The 24339-nt window shown below is 32.6% G+C and overlaps 1 protein-coding gene across 1 annotated transcript; it reads right to left on the bottom strand.

Annotated features, from left to right (window-relative positions):
- Positions 1 to 1786: 1786 nt before the first annotated feature.
- Positions 1787 to 21694, bottom strand: LOC132731656 (staphylococcal nuclease domain-containing protein 1-like). Its single transcript, XM_060717880.1, has 22 exons — positions 21537 to 21694; positions 17869 to 18018; positions 17325 to 17448; positions 16292 to 16382; positions 15479 to 15648; positions 14932 to 15023; positions 12749 to 12907; positions 12275 to 12381; positions 11662 to 11758; positions 11019 to 11110; positions 10558 to 10675; positions 10137 to 10219; positions 9503 to 9686; positions 8940 to 9081; positions 8640 to 8752; positions 7924 to 8112; positions 7235 to 7370; positions 6691 to 6817; positions 6154 to 6220; positions 4561 to 4668; positions 3638 to 3886; positions 1787 to 3450 (listed from the first exon to the last, which is right to left on the bottom strand). Exons 1-22 carry the CDS (start codon positions 21576 to 21578, stop codon positions 3385 to 3387), a joined length of 2706 nt encoding a protein of 901 aa, XP_060573863.1. The 5' UTR covers positions 21579 to 21694; the 3' UTR covers positions 1787 to 3384.
- Positions 21695 to 24339: the final 2645 nt, after the last annotated feature.

The following is a 24339-nucleotide window of genomic DNA, read 5'->3' as shown; positions in this document are numbered from 1 at the left end:
ATTGAAATAGCGAGTATATTTTTGAAGTGATTAAACTCTTCAATTAGAAAACAAGAAACATGGCAATGTCATGAAACCAGGTTTTCAATTATCACCATTGTAGATAAATATGTTGTAGTTGAAATACAAATAAAAGGACCAAACAATGTAACTATGTGCATTGTAAAACATGAATAATGTAGGAGGAATTGCATACAGAAGAAATTGTTCACTATATATTCTATATAAGGAAAAAAAACAAAGGGCCATAATTAGGTCAAATATTATACAATCACAAAACCCCGACAATATGCGCCAGGGCACTTGATGTGATGACAATGCTTCTGTGAAGTTTGGTCAAAATCCGTTGAAAAATGTAGGAGGAGTTGCGCACAGAAGAAATTGTTCACTATATATTCTATATAAAGAAAAAAACAAAAGGCCATAATTAGGTAAAAGAATTATCCTATCACAAAACCCCGACAATATGCGCCAGGACACTTGATGACAAAGATTCTGTGAAAGTTTGGTCAAAATCTGTTGAGAAATGTAGGAGTTGCATACAGTAGAAATTGTTCACTTTATATTCTATATAAGGAAAAAAACAAAGGGCCATAATTAGGTCAAATATTATCCAATCACAAAACCCCGACAACATGCACCAGGGCACTTGATGACAAAGCTTCTGTGAAAGTTTGGTCAAAATCTGTTGAGAAATGTAGAAATTGCATACAGAAGAAATTGTTCACTATATATTCTATATACGGAAAAAAAACAAAGGGCCATAATTAGGTCGAATATTATCATATCACAAAGCCCCGACAACATGCGCCAGGACACTTGATGACAAAGCTTCTGTGACAGTTTGGTCAAAATCTGTTGAGAAATGTAGAAATTGCATACAGAAGAAATTGTTCACTATATATTCTATAAAACGTAAAAAAACAAAGGGCCATAATTAGGTCGAATATTATCTTATTACAAAACCCCGACAATATGTGCCAGGGCACTTGACGACAAAGCTTCTGTGACAGTTTGGTCAAAATCCGTTGAGAAATGTAGGAGAAGTTGCGCACAGAAGAAATTGTTTACGCCTGCCCGCCGACATACCTCAATCTAATAACCAGTTCTTTCCTTCGGAAAACCTGGTTAAAAATATGTTCATTCAACCTTAATATGTAAGGTTTGTCAAATCTTAACATATACCAAAACGCAAAAATAAGTGTACATTTGTATTGTGTTTTTGGCATTTTTTGATTGATATTATATATAGATATGGATTCCTAAGATATTGATGGACAATATTTAGTTTGTTTACATTCTGATTTCACATCACATGTATATGTTTAGCCAGAATTAACTCCTGATGTCAGTTGAACAAGAAATTGCACTGCTTTACATTATAATACATGTATTAGAATAAGAATTTCTTTTAAACTTGAATTTATCACTTTTGAAACAACTTCCAGGAAATAACCAATACAATGTGGTAACCAGAGTAGGGCTTGAACGTACAACACATAGGTTGAAAGCAGAGACATTATCAACAAGGCCCCTGTTCAATGAATACTTTAATAGGTCAAAATGACCTTCAAACCATCTGCTAACATCTAATTTACAAGAATGTTATGTTTACATATGCAGAGACAATGTGGTAACCAGAGTAGGGCTTGAACCTACAATACATAGGTTGAAAAACAGAGGCCACCGTTCAATAATTACTTCAATAGGTATTAACTATCAAAGCATCTGCTAATATCTATTTCACAAGAAAGTTATGTTTACATGGCTGTTACATAAAACAAGATTATTTTCAGATTATGCCGCTTTATTGAAGCCAATATTATGTCTACACAGGAAAACATTCATACATAGCTCAGTTTATAAATAAATCATTATTGAACATTATAAATACTGCTTATATATGTTCCTAAAATTCTGTGATAATAATTCATTACTTTATTCATTATCAATCACGGTATGAAATTATTCAATATACTCTTTGAGAGTCAGAACAATTGTAAATCAATGCAAGATAGTAGTGAATAGTTAACATAAGCTAATCTTTACTCATAGGTATAACATGAAATTAAAGTAAGGTAATAGTATAAACATAAATTTACATTAAAGAAGTCCATTACAACCTACATATAACTGTTGAGCAAAGTTACTGTACATATATCTGTAAAGAAAGTGTTAATACTGGAATGACTCATGCTTTTTAAGCTAGCAACTAAAGGACTATGTAAATTATATATGTTTATCTGTTCGAGAACTGTAAGAAGTCGAGAACTGTAAGAAGAAAAAAAAGAGAACTGTAATAAAAATAACATGAAATAACTTTGCATCAATGCATTTCAATGTGTGTAAAAAAATAAAAATATCTGTTGGTAGACAATAAGCAAATCTTTAAAGAAGTGATAGTGAATAAACATCATAAAATTGAATATAAAAAGTCTGAAAAATGAGTGATTATCTCCCTTTAATGTTACACAAAAAATGTGAATAAAATTAATATAACAAACATTTTGTAATGAAAATATAGTTTACAACTGAACACAATAGCACCAAAATATTTGGAAAAATAATGATTCTTAACAGAAAAGTTTTTTTTCTTATTTAGTCAAGCGTAATAATACAAGTACTACATGTCATGTACATGTTACATATGATGAGAAAACGCAGTTCTGTTTCAATTATTGTACACACAATTCAGTTCATTACATAAATACATCAATTTCCTATGTAGTCATAATGGGGGCATTTAAGAACCCATAACCACAGAAAAGTATATCTAGAAAAACTGGTGTCCAAAAATTAATATATATATATATATATATATGTGTGATATATGTAATATATCTTTAATTATAAGTAATAAAAATATTACTAAGTCAATGCCATGAAGAATTTAGGACATGCAAAACAGCAATCAAAACAATTATAAATTAAAAAAAAAACAATGGCAAAATTAAATAGGAATTTGTTAAATGGCAATAAATAAGATATATAAAAGTCAGACTTGTTTTCTAGATATACCCTTCACTTTAAACAATTATGATAAAGCTATAAAGAACTTGTGTAATGTTTATTGGTTTGATTTGAATACATTATAAAAACCTAGATTCCACTTGTGTAGCTGCGCTGTTTAATGCTCACATACGCAAACAACAAACTTCAACACGTGTTTAAGGTGTAAATGGTAAGGTTACACGTGTAGTCCAACTAACAGTAACATGTGTTAATGTGGTTGACTGGAAGTAATATTTCACTTGTAGTCCAGCATAATATAACACGTGTTAAAACTGGTGTAAATGTTAGATTACACGTGTAGTTAATGTACAGCTGTATGTGTATATGGTCATCAATGCCCGTTCCACTTGTGTTGTCAAGCATGGGTCTACGTTAGCGCTTGTAGCCAAATTCTTTAGCATCATCTTCTCTGAAGTCACCGTAACGCCAAATGTTCAACTGTAAACAAAATTTAAAAGAGAAATAAATTAATCATATTGTTTTTACTTCAAAAAATTATTTTAACTAACAGAAAAGTTTCACATTAAAAATTCAAAGACACGTGCACACATGGGCTTTCATACTTACATATATAGGCAAACAATAGGAAAATGAAGAAAATAAAAGTCATACATGAACTGCTTACCCTGTTAGCCTTGGCGAGATCCTGTGCCTTGGTATACTCCGAGATCATTTTGGCAAACCTCTTTTCTTTCCTCTGTTCTACAAGAAGGAGACCTCCGCTAACTAAACTCTTTGCCACATCTTCCTTTGATTCTGGGTCACACAAGGTGACACACTCACAACCCCCTATACGATGTTCAACATTCAACATGAGTTGACGGTTTAATACATCGTTAAAGAAGGCATCCTGGGCATCTAACTTTGCATCCTCCTGTCATAAAATATAACTGACTATCAAACATTTATAACCCACCGTGTACTACAAAATGATAAATAAAAAACCCCGAAGAGACGGAAAAGGTTATTTCATGCATTGCGAAATTCTCCAGTTCGCTATTCATTGTACATATCGAGACATTTTTTTTAATCAAGCACCCTCATACCAATAGGAATGATCGGCTTTCATCATGACCGACTATAAGGCTCAAGAAGTTGCTGTCGCCCTTTCACAAAATCTGATTTCATTCCATAAGGGCGCCGCGCTTCGGCGCGGACGTCAATCATACTGTTTTGATATATTTTTTACTACTTTGTTTCTTTAGCCATATCATTAATCTTGACAAACTTAATATAATTAAAAAGTATTTTGAGTTCTATTTCTGAGAAAACTTTTTACATATATGCACTAGACAAATGTGTTACAAATTCATCAATATTTAACTGGGCTTGATACCAACATAGAATATCAACCAAATGTCAAGCAATTAGAAAATCTCACTCATCACAAAAAAATTTTTCCCTTTCTAAAATTACACACCAACAGGTGGCACTTGTTGCCTGGACAGCCTACTAAACTACTTAACCAAAATGTCTATTTATTAGATTAATAGTTCATTATCAAATCACTGTTATAATATGAGATTATCTGTCAGTTAAATGACTTACATCAGCTGGTTGTGTAACAAATGCTAGAGTGTATTCTGTAGCCTGTGGAGACATGACAGCAAACTGTGTCGGCAGCTGAGCCAGTTGTGTGGAATCTGTAGCTTCACGCTGTAAACATATCATATATATATATTCATTTAAATGGTATTGTATAGCATTCCGTTAAAATGTTTTTAAAGATTTTGTTAGCATTGCTGTATATGGGAAGGAAGATAAAGTGACATTTTTAACTTCCAATCTGCAACAGATTCTGTTTTATCTTATTTTTATTTCTTTTTTTCAACTTATATTTAATGTAACTTTGACAGAAAGAGAAAAATATGAACCTATCATTTCATATTCAATGAAACACACAAAGAGACTAACTTTGTTTAAGAGGCAGCATTTCAATCATTTTCTTATAATATTCTGCAAATTGTATGCAAAACTAGAAATGTGTCCATAGGACACGGGTGCCCCCACCGTGACACTATTCTGTCAATCTTTTTACTAAGTCAAGGGAAATAACTCTACAAATATTTGATAAATCCACAAGCGAAACCCCAGGTGCAAATCTAAAATATGCTGAGCAACCTGCCCATAAGGTTTAATGACTATGTCAAATCCAAGTTGAAAATTGCAAAAATTTTCTAAGTGAAGGGCAATTACTCTAAAAATACTAAATAAATCCAGACGAAAATACCTGGTGCACAACTGCACATGCTGATCAATATTTCTGTAAAGTTACATGACTCTAGGTCAAATACTTTTTGAGTTACATGCGACACATGTTGAAAATTGCCAAATTTTACTAAGTCAAGGGCAATAACTCTGAAAATACTAAAAATATCCACACGAAAATACCCAGGTGCACAACTACATATGCTGATCAACATTCCTGTAAAGTTTCATGACTCTAGGTCAAATTCTTTTCGAGTTACGTGCGACACAAGTTGAAAATTGCAAAGTTTTACTAAGTCAAGGGCAATAACTATAAAAATACTTAAAATATCCAGACGAAAATACCCAGGTGCACAACTACACATGCTGATCAACATTCCTGTAAAGTTTCATGACTCTAGATCAAATTCTTTTTGAGTTACGTGCGACACAAGTTGAAAATTGCAAAATTTTACTAAGTCAAGGGCAATAACTCTGAAAATACAAAAAATATCCACACGAAAATACCCAGGTGCACAACTACACATGCTGATCAACATTCCTGTAAAGTTCCATGACTCTAGGTAAAAAACTGTTACATGCGACACAAGTTGAAAATTGCAAAATTTTACTAAGTTAAGGGCAATAACTCTGAAAATACTAAAAATATCCAGACGAAAATACCCAGGTGCACAACTACACATGCTGATCAACATTCCTGTAAAGTTTCATGACTCTAGGTCAAATACTTTTTGAGTAACGTGCGACACAAAAGTGAATGGACGGACGGAAGGACAGACGGACAAGGGTAAATCTAAATGCCCGCCACTAACGTGGGGACACAAAAATAAAATAACTTATAAAATATTCTCTAAAATTACATATTTTGTTGCCATGTTTTGTAAAATGGTGAATGAATAATAGAAACTTTGCTTTATCTTGATGTTTACTTACATTTCCATAATCAATGAAGAAAACTGTTATCTTTGATCCTTCCACTTTTTCTACTTTAGCTCTGTACCTGAAATACAAATCAAACAATTGACTTTACATCCATCAAGGTCAAGGGTGACAATAACTTACCTATCACACCAGACTGAATAGAGACAGGCCAACCAACACATCCATCAGTCTTATTGCACTCACTTATATCCCCTGCTTTATTTAACCTTCTTCCAATTGATAATTCCTCAAATTAACAATGTATTGTTCCAAATTAAGCCTGTCGCCAATGGTGGCGTGTCAAAGTGCAGAAATCCTTTAACGGGACCTTGTCCTGGCGCTGCTCGCGGTCAGCCTGGTGCACTTTCTCCGGTCATCGTGTGTCACGACCGATTCTGTGGCAGTGACAAGCCCGGTGTTAATTATGTAAATTTCTGGTATTATTTTCTAATCATTTAGCCATATAAAACAACTTTTCACGTATCATGTCTACTAACAAGGAAAAACACATGTCTCCAGTATTTATATTTTCTGTTTGTAAGCACTCACCATTGTTTATCTTCTGAGTATTTAGCTGCACATGTATCTCCTTTCTTTGGTGTGTAAGCTCCTGGTAGGGGTGGGTTTGAGTCCATTTCTACACGTAATTCCTCCATCAACTGCTCTAGACGAGGACCTGATTATAAATATAACAACAATGTACAATGTGATGAAATAACCTTGTGACACCACAATTCTGTTCTCTATATAGTCATTCAGAAATGGGAAAACTGAGTATTTCATTTAAATTTATGACAGTGCGTATCCCTGAATGTAATCATCAAGGTAGTACTAGGTGGATAATTCTGATAAACAATGAAATACAAAGGTAATCACACAATTAAAACAACTTCGTTCTCCCTTTATAAAGATATTTCTCATAGCAAATACAGTCAAATATTTATCAATTTCACTTTTTACGAGACCAGTTCTGTTACTATTTGACATAAAGTAATTATATTACAGAAAATAGTGCAGTATTTATTTAACTCAGCAGGTAAACAAAACTAATACAATAACATATAACATCCTAGATCTTGTTTAAATATCATACCATTTTCGACAGTCTGTGCGTAAAATCTGAGGTCATCATTTACTTCAGTTACAACAACATTTCTATATGTGACCTGTCTCTCTTGGGGCTCATCTTCAGGCTTCTCTACTGTTGGTTCTTCATACTTAGACCAGATCTGTGTAACAATCAAACACTTTCATTTATACATTGGCAGCATTTATTGTATGTATACATTCTTAATTAAAGTTTGTTATTTTACTTAATATTGATAGAAAAACATTTGTGCAAAATTACTTTAGACTACGGTGTTATATTTTCATTGTCCATGACTTTGTGGGACATTCCTTGAATAATCTACCATTTCGTTCATCTTACTCATATAACAGCAGAAATTACTTAACCTATATTCAGGGATTCTGTACCAGTAATAATCTTTTTTTTTCTTTCTCATAAAACTTATTCCTATCGTTTTAAACAGTTTCGAGTATATTATGTTGTAAAATAATTCTAGAAAATACATGTGCCATGCACAGGAATGAAAGGACACAGTATTGTGAATTGAGCTGCATGGAACTACAAGACACAGAAATCTGTCTTTTATAATCTTAGAGTGGAAAGACATGCAAGATTGCCTGCCATTTGATTCCATGTCAATTTTAGAAATCTCCATTTGATTCATAGAAAAAAATAATCTATTAAATGTAATTTAGTGAGGTAACATTACATACATTTAATTTTTGAGCCTTGGCTGCCTCCTCTGCCTTCAACATCTGTGGGTAGAAGACGCTACGTTCAGCTGTAAAGTGAACCTTGGCCAGACCTTGTTCTACCAGAGACAAGGAAAGATTCACACCATCTACAAACAGCCAGCCAATAAAGTTACCTCCCTTATCAGTTGTTTCTACCTTGATCTCAACCTGAAATTTGCAGCATGATCATTTTAATGTCATAATGATTTTATATCAGCAACTATAAGTGTCAAACAGTTACATATTATAGGATTTGGCTAATATGTTTGGCTTTTTTTGTTATTGTTCAGGATCTCAGAAATGAAGGATGAAAGAAAATTTTCATCTTAAGATTTTAAACATTGCACTCAATAGTTATTAAATCCATCCAGTATTTGAGCAAATTAGTATGTTGTTGAAAAGAAAAATAGAGATCAATTTTACACGATCTGCTAAAGAACAACATAATATAAACAGTTTCAGTACTTAATCTTAAGCTTATTTTGGTGATCAGATTTGTACTGCTTTTGAACTACAACCTGATGACCCAACACTTAAGGAATTTTAATATCACAATACTTGGCACGTCTTATTATGGTGGCTACCTGCAAAACAGATATTCCTGTCAAAACTACAACACATGACGTATATTACCATACTGGAAGCATATACATGCCGTTATTATACCATATATTTAGATAATAAAAGAAGTTTACCTCTCTCTGTAAACACATTTCCTTGGTGTACATGGTAGCTTCCTCACCAAATGGTTCAGCTGGTATAGTAGAGCCTGCTGGTCCTGGGCGTGAACCTCTCGGACAATCAATTCCTGGAATCAAAAATATTATACATATTACATCACATGATTTACATATATACCCCATCAGAATCTTCAAATCAATTTTTACAAGCTTTTTAATTTGTTAATATAAAGAGAAGGTATGTCAGTAGATCTATTTTAATTTACTTTCATCAATGATATATTTGTTGACAATAAAGGTCATATTTGTTTATACCTGAGACAAGGAAAGTTATAAGACATGTTTCTTTAGGGAGGAAAACTCTCAGTCTGGAGCCGCTAGCTACAAACTCACACAGTGCGTCTAGGCGGTCAGCCTTTGTGAGGAAAGGTAAAAACTGCTTTGCTTTGGTTATATCCTGGAAAATATTCAATACAACTTTATTCATTCATAAATATACTGTATTCAATTTCCAATGTTTAATTTTAATCACTGTACTTAAGAGACATGATAATCCATGAAAAAAATTCCTACTTTTTTTCATATTTATCAATTAATAATAGGCATGCAACGAAGGATAAAGAATTTTAACATACAAACTATTTTCTTTTTTTTACTTGAGCTAAACAAGGAATTGACAATAACCATTTTTAAATTTAAGGAATGATGAGGTAGCCAAACACATGTTACAGAATTTCCTGCTGGAAGAAGTCAAAATCTTTGCAGTCAAATAAGTGACCTGACCAAGACTTTTACCAATAATCAAAGCAGACAGGCTTGTCAACTTTCTTAAAGAACACTGTAAATTTATACTTATATAAATATTTGTAATCATATACCCCAGAAACATCAGCTACTCTATGTATAGGTGCCTCCTTCTTAGAATGAAGACCAACACCCTTCTTCTTTGCTCTTTCTTCAGCTGCTAGGAGAAGGTCATATTTGGATGACCTCTGATCATCGTCCTGGCGATATCTGATCACTGTAGCAAGACCTTTACTGATCAATGCCTCGGCCACATTGCTGCAGATATTATATTATTATCAGCAAATTGTAACAAAATTTATTTTTCAAAGCATGTATTTTTCTTTTCAGTTGCACGACTCTGTTAAGATCATTGAACTTAATTGCAGCTTCATTTTAAGCAGGTGAACAAGCCAGAGAGCCATATATGCATTATTCTTAGTGAAAGTAGGAGAGATGAAAAAAGAACTAAGTATGTTCCTCCTGGTTTTCTCAATGATATCAAATTCAAAGGAATACAATTTGTATTATCTTGCATACAGAACTGCTATAATCATAAATTACTGTGCATGTTAGGTGTGCTTTTATATCATTTATAACATATTTAAAACACATACATCCTTTTACAAATTCTGCTTAAAAAGGCAATTTGTTTTAAAGGGGTATTGAATGAATATGTAATAATCATATTTATTGAATCTATATAGACAATTTGTAATGTTTACTTACATTCCTCCAATGGTAACAGTGCAGCAGGTTTTCTCCGGGAAGCCTTGGTTAGGAGGCTGGATATAATCAACTTCTACATTTACCTAAAATACATATAATATAAACAGCTTTAGTTAATTGTTATTTGAATGGTATCTTTCATTCTTTGATTACTCATTCATCAATACTTTTATATGAAGAACTATGCACATAACTTTAACAAATGGAAATGTTAAACTGTTTGTCTGATGTACATTGATCTTCACTGTTTGTTATTCAAACAGCATATATTGTAAACATTTCCTTAAAAAAGGTGAACGGTTTTGTCCAGATTGAAAGATAGACAAATCAATTTAGGATATTAAGTGTTACAGGTACATGTTAATTAGGTTTTGTATCTTTATTCACAAATATGTTATTTCTGATTCAACAATGTACTTACTTTTTTCCCAATTAGTTTTTTCCTGAGGAATTCTCTAGCTTCAAACATGTATGGAATATCATAGAGTGGTCGTGTAACTCTAGGTGCTGGTTTACTTGCATCTGCTTCTACTGTAGGTCTGTATATACATGAAAAAAGATCATCACTATCTTATAACAATTGAATTTTAATGTATAAACATTGAAATGATAGCAGTTTTAAGGTTTTTACAACAAAAATAAGAGATTGAGTAAAAAAACTGAAAAGTCAGGACAAGTTGACTGAAAGAAAGTGATTACTATACTTTAACTATGTAATGTCATATTCTATCAAAAATCTTATTTCTTTATATTACCATAACAACAACAATTATGTGCTTCTTTGATGTAAATAGAAGAAAATCATAAGCCTCTTTGATGTAAAATGAAGAAAATCAAAAGCTATACAAGTCTGAAACTGTTTGTTAATGTCAATATACCCACCTTGGTGGTTTGATACTGGCTAGAAAACATTTCTTGAATTTGCCATCAGCTGTCTTCACTACTAATGCATCACCATTAACACATTCAACAACCTGTTAATATAATGTTGTTAATTTAAACATTAGTGGAACAGGTCAGTGTACCATATATACTTAATACAGCTTATTTTGCCAAGATTTTCTCACACTACAGGGGCTTCAATATTTTTCACCTTATTGCTAAAAGACATATTATGCCTTAGAAACAATCAAATTGTTCCTTCTTTAGAAATGGAAAACATGAGTAAAAGCCTTTAGAAATGGCAAACATGAGTTTTACAATGTTTTAATAATGGTTTTAGTGCATGATTGTCACATGAATAACGTAAAATTATTTGCAGTAAAAATATCAAAATGTAAAAAATGAAGTTATATGACTCCAATACAAAATACTAATTCACTTTAACTGTACTTATTAGAAGAAAATGATGGTTAATCTACTTGTCCAATAAGTAACTTTTTGAAGAAATATTAAGACACCAAAAATAAAAAGCTGTTAAGAAATGAATGGGTATAATGGACCTTTAAGGTCTAAACATATTTCTCAATACTAGTTGCTTGGTAGAAATTTAGGACAAAATTCAAGAAATGATATGTGATTGTACCTTCCCCTGGAATGATTTATCTTTGATATCAATGGTTGGTCCTGAAGATGAAGGGGAGTAATCCTTCCAGATCCTCTTCTTATTCTCCTTAGCGAACCTGTAATAGATAAATTACATCACATTATATTTCTGCTTAATCCCCAATATAAGAGCTTAAGTCAAGGCATGGAAACCGTGAAGTTGTCAGATGAAGGGGATAAATGAAAACAAATCAGGTATTTGGCTAAATTTTTATGTTGGTGAAGGAAATAACTACCACAGTTGATACTTTAGATTATATTTAAAAGCTGATACAAATTATCATGTAGCAACATCAAAATTGTTAACACTTCAATAAAATATATCTGTTTTCCTGTCTTCCACAACTTAACTGGCAGTAATGACTAGCCAATGCTTTTATTATACAACCAGGTCTGGTTTCTGTTAATTTACAGCATGGCTGTACTCTATTATGTCCATTACTAGGTGTTACAATTTTGAAAATGAAATCACTTAAAATCAAACTTGAAAACTCAACACTTAAATGCAAAGCAAACATGTCAGATATAGGTAGCAGGATTTATACATAAAGTACAAGATGAAGTGTACGGTTATCAATATTAATTTTACATACTTTTCTGCAGCTCTAAGATTTTCTGAGCCCTGAGATACCACTCCCATACTCCAATCTACACATCGTGCAAATCCTTCCCTTAATAACAACTCTGCTATGTTACCATTCTGAAGATATACAAATTAATAGTTTCATATATGTGACAAGATGCTAAAGTGTATGCCTGGATGTTCCAAAATTGAAAAAAAAAAAAAAACCCTTTAAATTAACATTCCCATGTAACCACATGACAGTGTAGGCAAATACCCCGACATATTAATGAGCCATTAGATAACAGACCTTTCAATGTCAGTTAACAGACATTAACTGCCTTATTCCCTATAAATGGGCAAAATTCCCTGCAATTTGCCTATTTTCAAAATGTAATTATACATTATTATTTTTCAACAATTTGAACCATGAAAACCTTATTCAAATCTATATACAACTTAAAAACAGATCTAAGAGTTATAAAAGACAATATGTAAGACATACAGGATGTATTATAGTTCCAAGAATGTTCTGGTTTGACACGCCCTCCATGATGACCTTGAGTTCTCTCTGTAGAAGACGACTATCAGTAAAATACTTGGCCTCCTCGGCAAATGGTTCTGCTACCTGTTGTCCACCTTCATCTGTTTTAAACATTGGTGCCTAAAATAATACAATACATTAAAATAAACATATCATGTGATTAACTACAGATTCTGTATATCATAATTCAAGACGTTTTTAGTTTCATCTAGAAGATATCTGTAGTCAATGTAAAATATTAATTGTGAATAATAGAGCATTTGTCATGCCTTTCAGGATTTTACTTTAAGTTCAAAAGAGTAAGACTTTGTATAATTATACAATCACCTTCACTTCTTAAAACAAGAGCGATCAGTAATCACATGTATCGCCTCATGATGGCCAATTTCATGTTGGGACAAATTTTGTGACAGACGGACAGACAGACGGACAGTGCACAACTAGACTTGGTACTGATCATTCCTGTAAAGTTTGGATAAAATTGCGTCAGTAGTTTATAAGGAGTAGTCCGGACAAACTTTTGCGTATCTGGCAACACACAGAAAAAAAACACCTTTTTATCAAAGGGCCATAACTCGGCCAAAAATCATTCAACCGGAAAACCCGTGCAATATGCGCAAGGACTTGAGGTACAGATCAATCCTGTAAAGTTTCATTGAAATGCATTAGTGGTATAAGAGAAGTAGTCCGGAAAACTTTAAAAATAAAAATTATTAAAGGGCCATAACTCAATCAAAAATCATTGAACCGAAAAATGCTGACAATATGCACAACTAGACTGGTACTGATCATTCCTGTAAAGTTTGAATGAAATTGCACCAGTAGTTTATGAGGAGTAAGTCTGGACAAGCTTTTGTGTATCTGGCAACACACAGAAAAAGAAACCTTTTTATCAAAGGGCCATAACTCGGCCAAAAATCATTCAACCGGAAAACCCGTGCAATATGCACAAGGACTTGAGCTAGAGATCAATCCTGTAAAGTTTCATTGAAATTGCATTAGTGGTATAAGAGAAGTAGTCCGGACAAACTATAAATTAAAAATTATTAAAGGGCCATAACTCTGACAAAAATCATTGAACCGGAAAATGCTGACAATATGCACAACTAGACTTGGTACTGATCATTCCTGTAAAGTTTGGATGAAAATGCACCAGTAGTAGTTTATGAGGAGTAGTCCGGACAAGTTTTGTGACGGACGGACGGACGGACAGACAGACAGACGGACAGACAGACGACGGAGAAGTGATCCCTATATGTCGCCACTACTCTGTAGAGGCGACACAAAAAAGATTTCATCATGAAATATCTAAGGTAAAAACAAAAATCTTAATACCTTAATACCAAAGAGCATAATGGAAATATTTTAATTCTGAAAGCATGATTTGTTACATAATGTACATACCTTAATTCCCGACAGCATGATTTGTTACATAATGTAAATACCTTAATTCCCGACAGCATGATTTGTAATACATAATGTAAATACCTTAATTCCCAACAGCATGATTTGTTACATAATGTAAATACCTTAATTCCTGAGAGCATGATTTGTTACATAATGTAAATACCTTAATTCCTGAGAGCATGATTTGTTACATAATGTAAATACCTGAATTCCTGAGAGCATGATTTGTTACATAATGTAAATACCTTAATTCCCGACAGCATGATTTGTAACATAATGTAAATACCTTAATTCCTGACAGCATGATTTGTTACATAATGTAATTACCTTAATTCCCGAGAGCATGATTTGTTACATAGTGGAAATACCTTAATTCCTGACAGCATGATTTGTTACATAATGGAAATACTTTAATTCCTGACAGCATGATTTGTTACATAATGGAAATACCTTAATTCCTGACAGAATGATTTGTTACATAATGGATATACCTTAATACCTGACAGCATGATTTGTTACATAATGGAAATACCTTAATTCCTGACAGCATGATTTGTTACAAAATGTAAATACCTTAATTCCTGACAGCATGATTTGTTACAAAATGGAAATACCTTAATTCCTGACAGCATGATTTGTTACAAAATGGAAATACCTTAATTCCTGACAGCATGATTTGTTACAAAATGGAAATACCTTAATTCCTGACAGCATGATTTGTTACAAAATGTAAATACCTTAATTCCTGACAGCATGATGGTAACATAATGAAAATCTGGTAACAGGAATGCTCTAACAGTGCAGCCATCTCTTACATGTTCTATCACAGCTGGTTATAATATACAAATGTTCTAATTAGTTTTGTCAAATTGTATATGTTATGTACATGATTAAGTTACAAGAGATATACACAGAAATTTAGCTAGTGAACTTAATGTAATATATATGTAATATAGAACAAATAACACTTACAAAGGATAATTGCACAAAACTAACATTGTCAACATTTTTTTTCACATTTTATGTGAATACTAAAACTTTATGCAATAAATCAAATAGAAGATATTCGGAGAGCTAATTAAAACTTAACACTTTTAACATAGGCATGAACTGGGCAACCATGCTTGTTTGTATCATTTAATGCATTTTTTTCTTATGATTCTTGAGAAGTTCCATATAAATGTATATTTTCTTTTTCTTTCATCTGAGTTATCTAAGAAAATATATCTTGACTAGAACATTTTTCTGGAATAATCTTTGTACAAGAGATGAATGTCTTATTACCATCCATAGGTTTTTGATGGTATGAATCAACAAACTGTCTTGGGTTTTCAATGGTCCACTTGATATCTCTTATATATTTCTCAGGGTGTGTGAGAACATCTTCATTCCATTTTCCTTTCCCAGAAGCCTTTGCTGCATCTTCCAAAGTAAATAGCTTCTGTGCATTCTCACTGAAGTTCACAAAAAACGGAAACATAACAATAAAGTATAGAGGAATTTTAAAATTGGTTTTAATACCGTAATTTAGTTTTTAGATTTAAGACCTTTGTGAAAATTTAGTTTTAACACGACAAGCTCACCTTTATTCAAGTTTTGAAAATTTTGACATCAAATACAGATACAAGGACACTATTGTACTGTAAGCTGGGCAAAATAACATCAAACGTAAGTACTGCAGTTAATTTATAATTTGTTAGTTTGAAAAGAAACTAAACTGTTGTTAAAAATATATACAAACTGAAAATAATAAAATGTGACTTTCTAGAAAGGAACTTTTATTGACTTATTGATACATGATTATGAAATATGCTTTTTTTTGATAAAATAATATTGATAATAAAACCATTCATAAGATATAAAAACATTTGTCATTCTAAGGATGCTATGTATTCCTCAAAAACCAAATGATTAAAAAGTCCAGTTTTGAGCCCCTTAATCCAGCTGAAAATCCATTTTTGGCCCATTTCAGTAATCAGTTGTCACATGACATATGAATTAGGTATCTGATATTCTATATATACCCATATGTCTTTATCTAGACATATATACATAGAAATCTATCATCACCACTGATGTAAATATAATGTAACATACTCATCAGCTCGGAGTCCACTTCTCCTCAGATCAACCAGACCCTCTGCCACTAGTAATTCAGTAATATTCTCCTTGTTTTCACCAGAAGGATCTGAAAGTGTAGATAATGTAAATAATTATCATTAATTTGCTGATAAATGTCCAGATCCAAAGACTACTAAGATAATTATGTCAACTTCAATATAAATCCCAACATTCCAGGTTAAACTTCAGTTTGATATATATTTTAAGCTCAAAAGCTCCTGAGACTAGTTGTATCCTTGTGTTATTATTATTATCTAAATACAGTAAAAACCCTCATTTAAGACCACCATTGGGACTGAATGAAAGTGGTCTTAATTGCGGGGTGGTCTTAATTGTGAATTTTCTTATCATTGCATACTTTATGGCAATGGTCTATTTAGTCATGTTGTATGAACAAACAATATCTATATTAACAATATTAAAGTATGTATAATAAATAATCTGATAAGAGGAAAACACATTTTTGAAGAAATTTAACATTAAATTCTCTTTGGTTCTGATTTTAATTTTATTATTTGATTTTACTATATGATATACAATATTCACCTTTAAAATTAGAAATTAAATCTTCACAAACTAAATGTGCTGAAAGCAACATTAAACCACTCTTAGATTTACTTTCTCACCTTTTTTCATACAATAACCCAATAATCAACAGCTTTTGACACCTTGGGATATCAAGTGTCATAGCTAAGTGCATTCAAGCAGATAATAACAACAAATTAAAGATCTAGGTAGGTGTTGACTTTAATATCAGTGGTCTCAATAGTGGGGTCAAATAAAGAATAAAACAAGGAATTTGGACTTAATTTGGTGGTCTTAAAAGTGGATAAGCGGGGTGGTCTTAATTCTGAATCATGTAACCAATGACATAAAGAACAGAAAATTCCGTTCTTTTAAAAAATGGTCTTAATAGTGGGGTGGTCTTAAATCCGGGGTGGTCTTAAGGAGGGATTCTACTGTAAATGATTTTTGTATAGAATAAATTATTTTTCAAAAATTTACAAACCCTTTGCCAAATAGACACATCCATATTCTCTGGTTGCAGATGGTGTTTTGTATTCTATTGTAAACATGACTTCTTTCCCTATCAAACATTTTCTAACAAATTCTCTAGCTTGCCATGCACAAGGCTGCAAAATATACATCATGAAATGCAGATCATGGAACCATTTACAACAGATTTTCTTAATTTTCCTTTTAAATGTTCAAGAACATACTGATAAATGGCCACATAATAGCCATCAGTCACTACTGTCATACATATTTACAGAGCTAGGCAAATTTTAGCTGGAAGATTTAAAATTTATATACTAGCTCCCCGTTAATTAATATGGTCAACAAGCTTGAAATGTTTCCTTTCAATAATAAAATCTTTGTGGAGACATAATTTATTATTTTTATAACTATATTAAATTGCACTATCATTGAAGTAAATATCTGATATAAATTAATATAAACTCATTCACATTGACAAGACAAAATTAAACTGTTACAAAGGTTATAATTTAATTAATTTTAGAAAGATGTTAGATGTCCAACAATGTTCTAACCTCATCTTTTGTCTCAGCTGAACCTTCAACATTAGGATTAGCCCTGCGTGCAAGTCTTGGTGCTGTTATATTAGAGAAACATAATGTTCTCTCTGGTGGTGGCCCTCCACGGGGCTGTCCTCGGATGACCACAGCATCCCCTGACAGAACCTGAATAAGATAACAGATTACAAAATTAATATAACAATAGAAACATTAGAATAGAAATTTATCAATAGAAATATTATTCACAGACATTAATTCTAATGGCCATTTGTCTCTAACAACTGATTCATAAGGGATAAGTTGTTGGTCATTTATTGGTTATCACTGGCTAGTGATCCAGGAAAGGTGATTCAAATTGAAGTGGAATGACAGCCAAGGTATGACCTTAGATGTATTGAAATTAGCATATTAACCAGACAAAACAAACAAAAAGAAATGCTTCTGATTCAATGCATCCTCTCAAAGAATAACAAGAGATTTATAAAATTAACAACTATAACAATAGAAAGTTAACTCTTTAGACACATCTTAATTTGCAACAAGACAATTACAATGAACAATCCCATATTGTTTGGCAGATTCCAATATTTTAGCTTACAATCATTGATAAAATACAATGCTAGGCTATAAGTATAAAACAAAACAATCAAATCCATAGACTGGATTTGTAGCAATAGAGTTTAAATGAGCACAACAGAATGGTTTTGTATAACAGTATTAAAAACTAATGAATTCATACACATTGCCCATTACTCTTTAAAAGTATGTTTAGTATAAACAGCCTTTTATCTCAATAACATACTTTTTTTACTTTTTACCTAGTCATGACAAAATATTATGTAGATAAAATTGGGTAATTTACTAAGAACTGAACATTTTTTTTTGCTTGAATTAATATAATTATGAAAAAACAGTTAGGAAATGAAAACCAGTTATATCTTTCCAAGCATCTTGTTGAATTTTCATACTGACACCAGTTTTTCTTACATCCAAACTAGCCAAGAAGTCATTATATATATTGATCCCCAAAGGGTTGTAAATGACAGGTAGATAAAGCATCCCCTGTCATAACCTGAATTTCAGGTAATCAATAAAATATCACCCAGGGGCATTTTTATAATTTCAAGGTTGAAGCATCTTTTCAAACAAGACAATAGTGGATGTCTACAAAAACATATAAATTTGTTCAACACTATTACAAGTACCGACTGTTGTTGTACTGCAGACTTACTATTACACTGACTTTAATTCAGTGGTACATGCCTGCTCATGAACAAACCAAAGATAAAAAAAATCACCTTAGAAAATATGTAACAAGAATTAAATAAAAATATCACTCATGAAAACAAAAAATCTTTTTTGAATGTTTATTAATATATTTTATGTAAGGTGGTAAAAACTTGTTTGTGTGTTGGTATGGCCGAGTGGTAAACACGTCAGACTAGTAACCTAAGGATTTCTGACCACATGGGCAAGCCGTTGTTTCCTTGAGCATGAAACTTTACACTCATTGCTAAGTACTGATTAGTCCCAAGAACGGATTCCAGAGTGTTCCAATGAGCTTATGAATTCAAACACAAACTATCATAAATTAGTATAAACTAAGACATTTTGGTTTATATTTTGCCATTTGAAATTTTAAGGAGGAATTCCCAATGTCTGTTTTTCTGTTGTTTTTTTTTCCACACAGCTTAAGGCATTCATGCATGCTTTACTGGAAGAAATGGCAGTTTATAAATTCTGTTTGTTAGAGTACTACCCTGGTTCTACTCAATGCCCACCCAAAGCCCCCTTTTTAAAATTGAGGGACTTCCCAAAATTTTCATAATAAGGGGGGGAATACTGCAAATATCAGTGAAAATTTCAGGGCACAGTTTTATTTTTTAAAATTTAAAAGGGAAAAATTAAAAAACTGAGGGTCAATAGTTCCCAAACCCAAATTTTTGCCAGACACCCAAATTAAAAATTTTTTTTCAATGACATTTTTATATTGGTACAACACCTTAGACTGTCATCAGTTTTTCTTTTATGTCACGGACTTACTTATATTGCAGTAGTCAGATCTACCTGCTAAATTTAAACAATTAAACAATACATGTAGACATGTAGGAACTCATATTTATACGTTGGTCGGCAAAGCGGGTCTTGGCTCTGGCTTGTACTGCTAAAGACACTACATAATAAATAAATATTATGTATATTAAAAAGAAAATCAAACAAGAGCTGTCAGAAGGACAGCGCGCTCGACTTTTTTAGTGCTTGCCTATAAAACAAAAACTTTTGACAGTTAAGGGCACACAAGACTTTAACTATGAATTTCTAAGTACAAATCAAGAAACATTTTCACAGAGTTATCTTCTCTTGCTTACAGATAGGTCTCATGAATGGCACATAAGAACTCCAACTTCCAAAGTAATATCTCAAATGGTTAGGTCAACAAGTGGACAAGAATGAAAAATTTAACTGAGTTTCTAAGTCAAAAAAGGGCCATAATTCAAATAAAATCCTTAACAGAATTACCTTCTCCTGCCCATGTTTTGGGACCATGATGGTAAACAAGTATTCCAACTTTCAATTTAATATCTCAACCAGTTCAGTCAAAAAGTTGACTGGTACAAAAAACTTAACCAAGATTCTAAGTCGATAAAAGGCCTTAATTTTTAAAACAAATCCCTGACAGAGTTACCTTCTCTTGCGTACAGATGGGGGTAATGATGTGAAATAGCATTAAAAGTTTCAAAGCAATATCTCAAAGGGTTAAGGCAATAAGTGGATTTTACCCATATTCAATGTATTTTCTAAGTCAAAAAGGGGCATAATTCTGTCAAAAACCTTGACAGAGTTATGTCCTCTTGTCTGTTGATGAAGGTCGTGATGGTAAACAAGTATGGTCAGTTTCAAAGCAATACCTCCAATGGTTTTTGAAATAAAGTGAGGTGGTACAAAAAAACTTAACCAAGCTCAATACACTTTCTAAGTCAAAAAAGGGCCATAATTCTGTCAAAAACCTTGACAGAGTTATGTACTCTTGTCTGTAGATGGAGGTTATGATGGTGAACAAGTATGGTAAGTTTCAAAGCCATACTTGTAATACTTCTGAAATAAAGTGGGGTGGTACGAAAAACTTAACCAAGGTGTGACGCCAACGCTAACGCCGACGCCGGGGCGAGTAGGATAGCTCCCCTTTTCATAGAAAAGTCGAGCTAATAAAAAATGAAACGGAACAATAGCAACTTTTCGGATTAACAGTTAATCATTAATGTGTTCCAAGTGAAAACAGAAGCAGTGCATGAAATACCGAATCAATGCCACCTCTAAAACGGAAAATGTGAAGGAAAAAAAAAACAACTTCCCCGTTCATAGGTTTTGCCTAATTTCATAATAATTAAAACTTAACAATTGGCAGATGTGAAAAGATCTAATTAAGCCATGTAAGTGTTAGGGCCAAATCAAGAGATGATTGTTCTAATTGTTAAGTTCATTACAAACGTTAATTCAATGAATATGTACTACTTATTCCATACACGATACATTGTTTTGAGATAAAACTGAACATATGTCACCGGTTTCTACTTTCATTTTAAATTTGCTTATTTTCTAATAATATGTTTACCATGTTTGGGAAACAATTATCACTGTCTAACAAGAAATATGTATTGTTGAAATAGAAAACATTATCTTACCTGTTTGACAATTCCTTTGTGAAAAACTTGAGGAGCACTCATTTCCTCGCTGTTCAAAGTTTCAATGTGGCAGTAAAAAGGAAGTTGGCTTTGACCGTATCACGTGATCTGTCAACGTGGATCGTAAACAAATGTGAAATTCTGATTTAAAATGTTTTGAATAGGTTCGCGTTAAAATTACACGAAACTATCAAATTATAGAGGTAAATGTTGGAAAATAAACTTTTATTTTATTAAAGTTAATAAATTGTCGATTTTTTTGCCGGAAGTACTCCCATGTTTACGGAGTGAATATTAACAGTCAACGGTAAAACGCCACTATATCCAAAAAGCGAACATATCTGTAATTACCGGAAATTGTAGATATACAGGAGAGTAAATTTCAACATTATTTAAAATTGGTAGAACTAATAGACATAGCAAAAAAGCTTACCTACCCTACCCTACCCTACCTACCGCAACCTCTCAGGCGAGTGTTATAGGGAGGAATAGTGCGCGCCGGGTGTGTTAGTGAAAGGTGTGAGAGAAAGTAAAAACCTGAAAATGAACATGATCAGGGCAGTGAGAGACATTGAAAACTTGAAGTCCTTGTTTAAATGTTTTTATTAGGAAGAGTGAAAAAAAGATTTAAAACACAACAAGTCAACTAATACTGTATCTAAATAAAAATCAAATTGTAAAGAGCTGTACTGTCTGTCATTTCCATTAAAAAAAATTAATAAAAAATGTGTGAAATGTCCTTGGGTTGAATCGGTTAGAGAAAAATGGTAAGAATTAATTGAAAAGATTTTTTTTTAAGAAACCGTATCTTTAAATATTGGATTCTGCTTAAGCCGGTGCTATGGTAATTAAATTGCATTTACCATTGCTGTCAATCTAACCGAGCCTGAAACATTTTCACCATGTCTTTTTTCTTTCCTTGTTTTGATGTTTTGGGCATTCATCAAGGTTTCCACCTCATCTATATAATAGTTACACCAGCGTGTGGAGGGTGTAAATTCTCTCCATGTACATTCAATTTCAGAAATGTTATATTCCCAATTGCTCTGTACGATATTCTTGAATTGTTTGATGTATTTGAATCTAATACTTGATTTTGGTTTCACTATCCCTACTTGAATATAATAATATATTTCTCTTTTGGCTGCTGTGTAACAAGTATAGGAGATATTATCTGTCTATCAACATTTTCAAACTCCACAGAAGGCTGTCCGTGTTTCAAGCAATTAAGAAAAGTTAACAAGAGGGCCAAGATAGCCCTAGATCGCTCACCTGACCCATCCAACTCATCCAAACAATTACCTAGACAAGTATTCTGACCAAGTGATGACAGATGAGTCAAAAATAGAGTGTTGACAAGGATTATCCATATTTGAGCAGTGTGACCTAGTTTTTGAACCCAGGTGACCCATATTCGAACTTGACCTAGAAATCATCAAAACAAAAATTTCACACCAATTTCCAGAATATTTAGATCATAACAGTAGCCACTAGAGTGTTAACAAGATTTTTTTATCTTTAGCTCATGTGACCTAGATTTTCATCCAAGATGACCCATGTTCGAAGTCATGCGAGCAATTTTCTAGACAAGCATTCTGACTAAGTTTGATGATAATTGAGATAAAATGTGACCATTAGAGTGTTAACAAGGTTTTCCATATTTTGGCGGTGTGACCTAGTTTTTTTTTAACCCAGGTGACTCATATTCAAACTTGACCTGGAAATCATTAAAACAAACTTTCAGACCAATTTCCAGGCTATTTGGGTCAAAACAGTAGCCACTAGAGTGTTAACAAGATTTTTCTATTTTTAGCTCCTGTGACCTTGTTTTTCATCCGAGATGACTCATGTTTAAAATCGTCCGAGCATTTAGCTAGACAAGCATTCTGACCAAGTTTGATGATATATGAGTAAAAAAGTAAAAAATGTGACCACTAGAGTGTTAACAAGGTTTTTTCTAATTTTAGTTTCTGTGACCTAGTTTTTCATCCGAGATGACATATGTTCAAAATCATTTGAGCATTTACCTAGACAAGCGTCCTGGCCAAGTTTGATAATGATTGAGTAAGAAATGTGACCACTAGAGTGTTAACAAGGTTTTTCTATTTTTAGCTCCTATGACCTAGTTTTTGATCCAAGATGACCCATTTTCGAATTTATTCGAGCTATTACCTAGATAAGTTTCCTGGCAAAGTTTGATGAAGATTGAATAAAAAAATTGACCGCTAGAGTGTTAACAAGGTTTTTCTATTTTTAGCTCATGTGACCTAGATTTTACATCCGAGATGACCCATGTTCCAAATCATCCCAGCGATTACCTAGATAAGCATGCTGACAAAGTTTGATGATAATTGAGGCAAAAATGTGACCGCTAGAGTGTTAACGAACAAGTGTGGACGGACGACGGACATTCAACGATCGTAAAAGCTCACACTGAGCTGTGAAACAAAAAAGACATGTGCAAAACATTTTGTAGAAATAAAAAATAATCTCCGATCTCCTATAAAAAATTCGTTTTTTTGTCAAATGTTTCTCATTTAGAGATCAATGTATTCTTTAACTTTGTGACCAAAGGGGCGTTAACAATAGATTTTGCAACTGCCGTCAATGAACAAACTCAAACAAAACTAGCCTGCATCTTGTTGCTATTATTTTATAGTTTCCGTGTGTTTCTACAGCGGTAATCATGGAACCAATCAATGTTACACTATATAACATGCCGTTCTGTGAACGTCCCCAAAGTTTTATCCTTAGTAACAAAATAAAGCAAATAATTTTCTTGACTATCTTGATAGAAGGAACT

This window comes from Ruditapes philippinarum, unplaced genomic scaffold, assembly GCF_026571515.1.
Source record: "Ruditapes philippinarum isolate M1 unplaced genomic scaffold, ASM2657151v2 ctg1059_1_1_1_1, whole genome shotgun sequence".
Lineage (NCBI taxonomy): Eukaryota > Metazoa > Mollusca > Bivalvia > Venerida > Veneridae > Ruditapes > Ruditapes philippinarum.
Note: the sequence above shows the minus strand (reverse complement) of the source record. Positions and strands in the feature narration are given on the sequence as shown.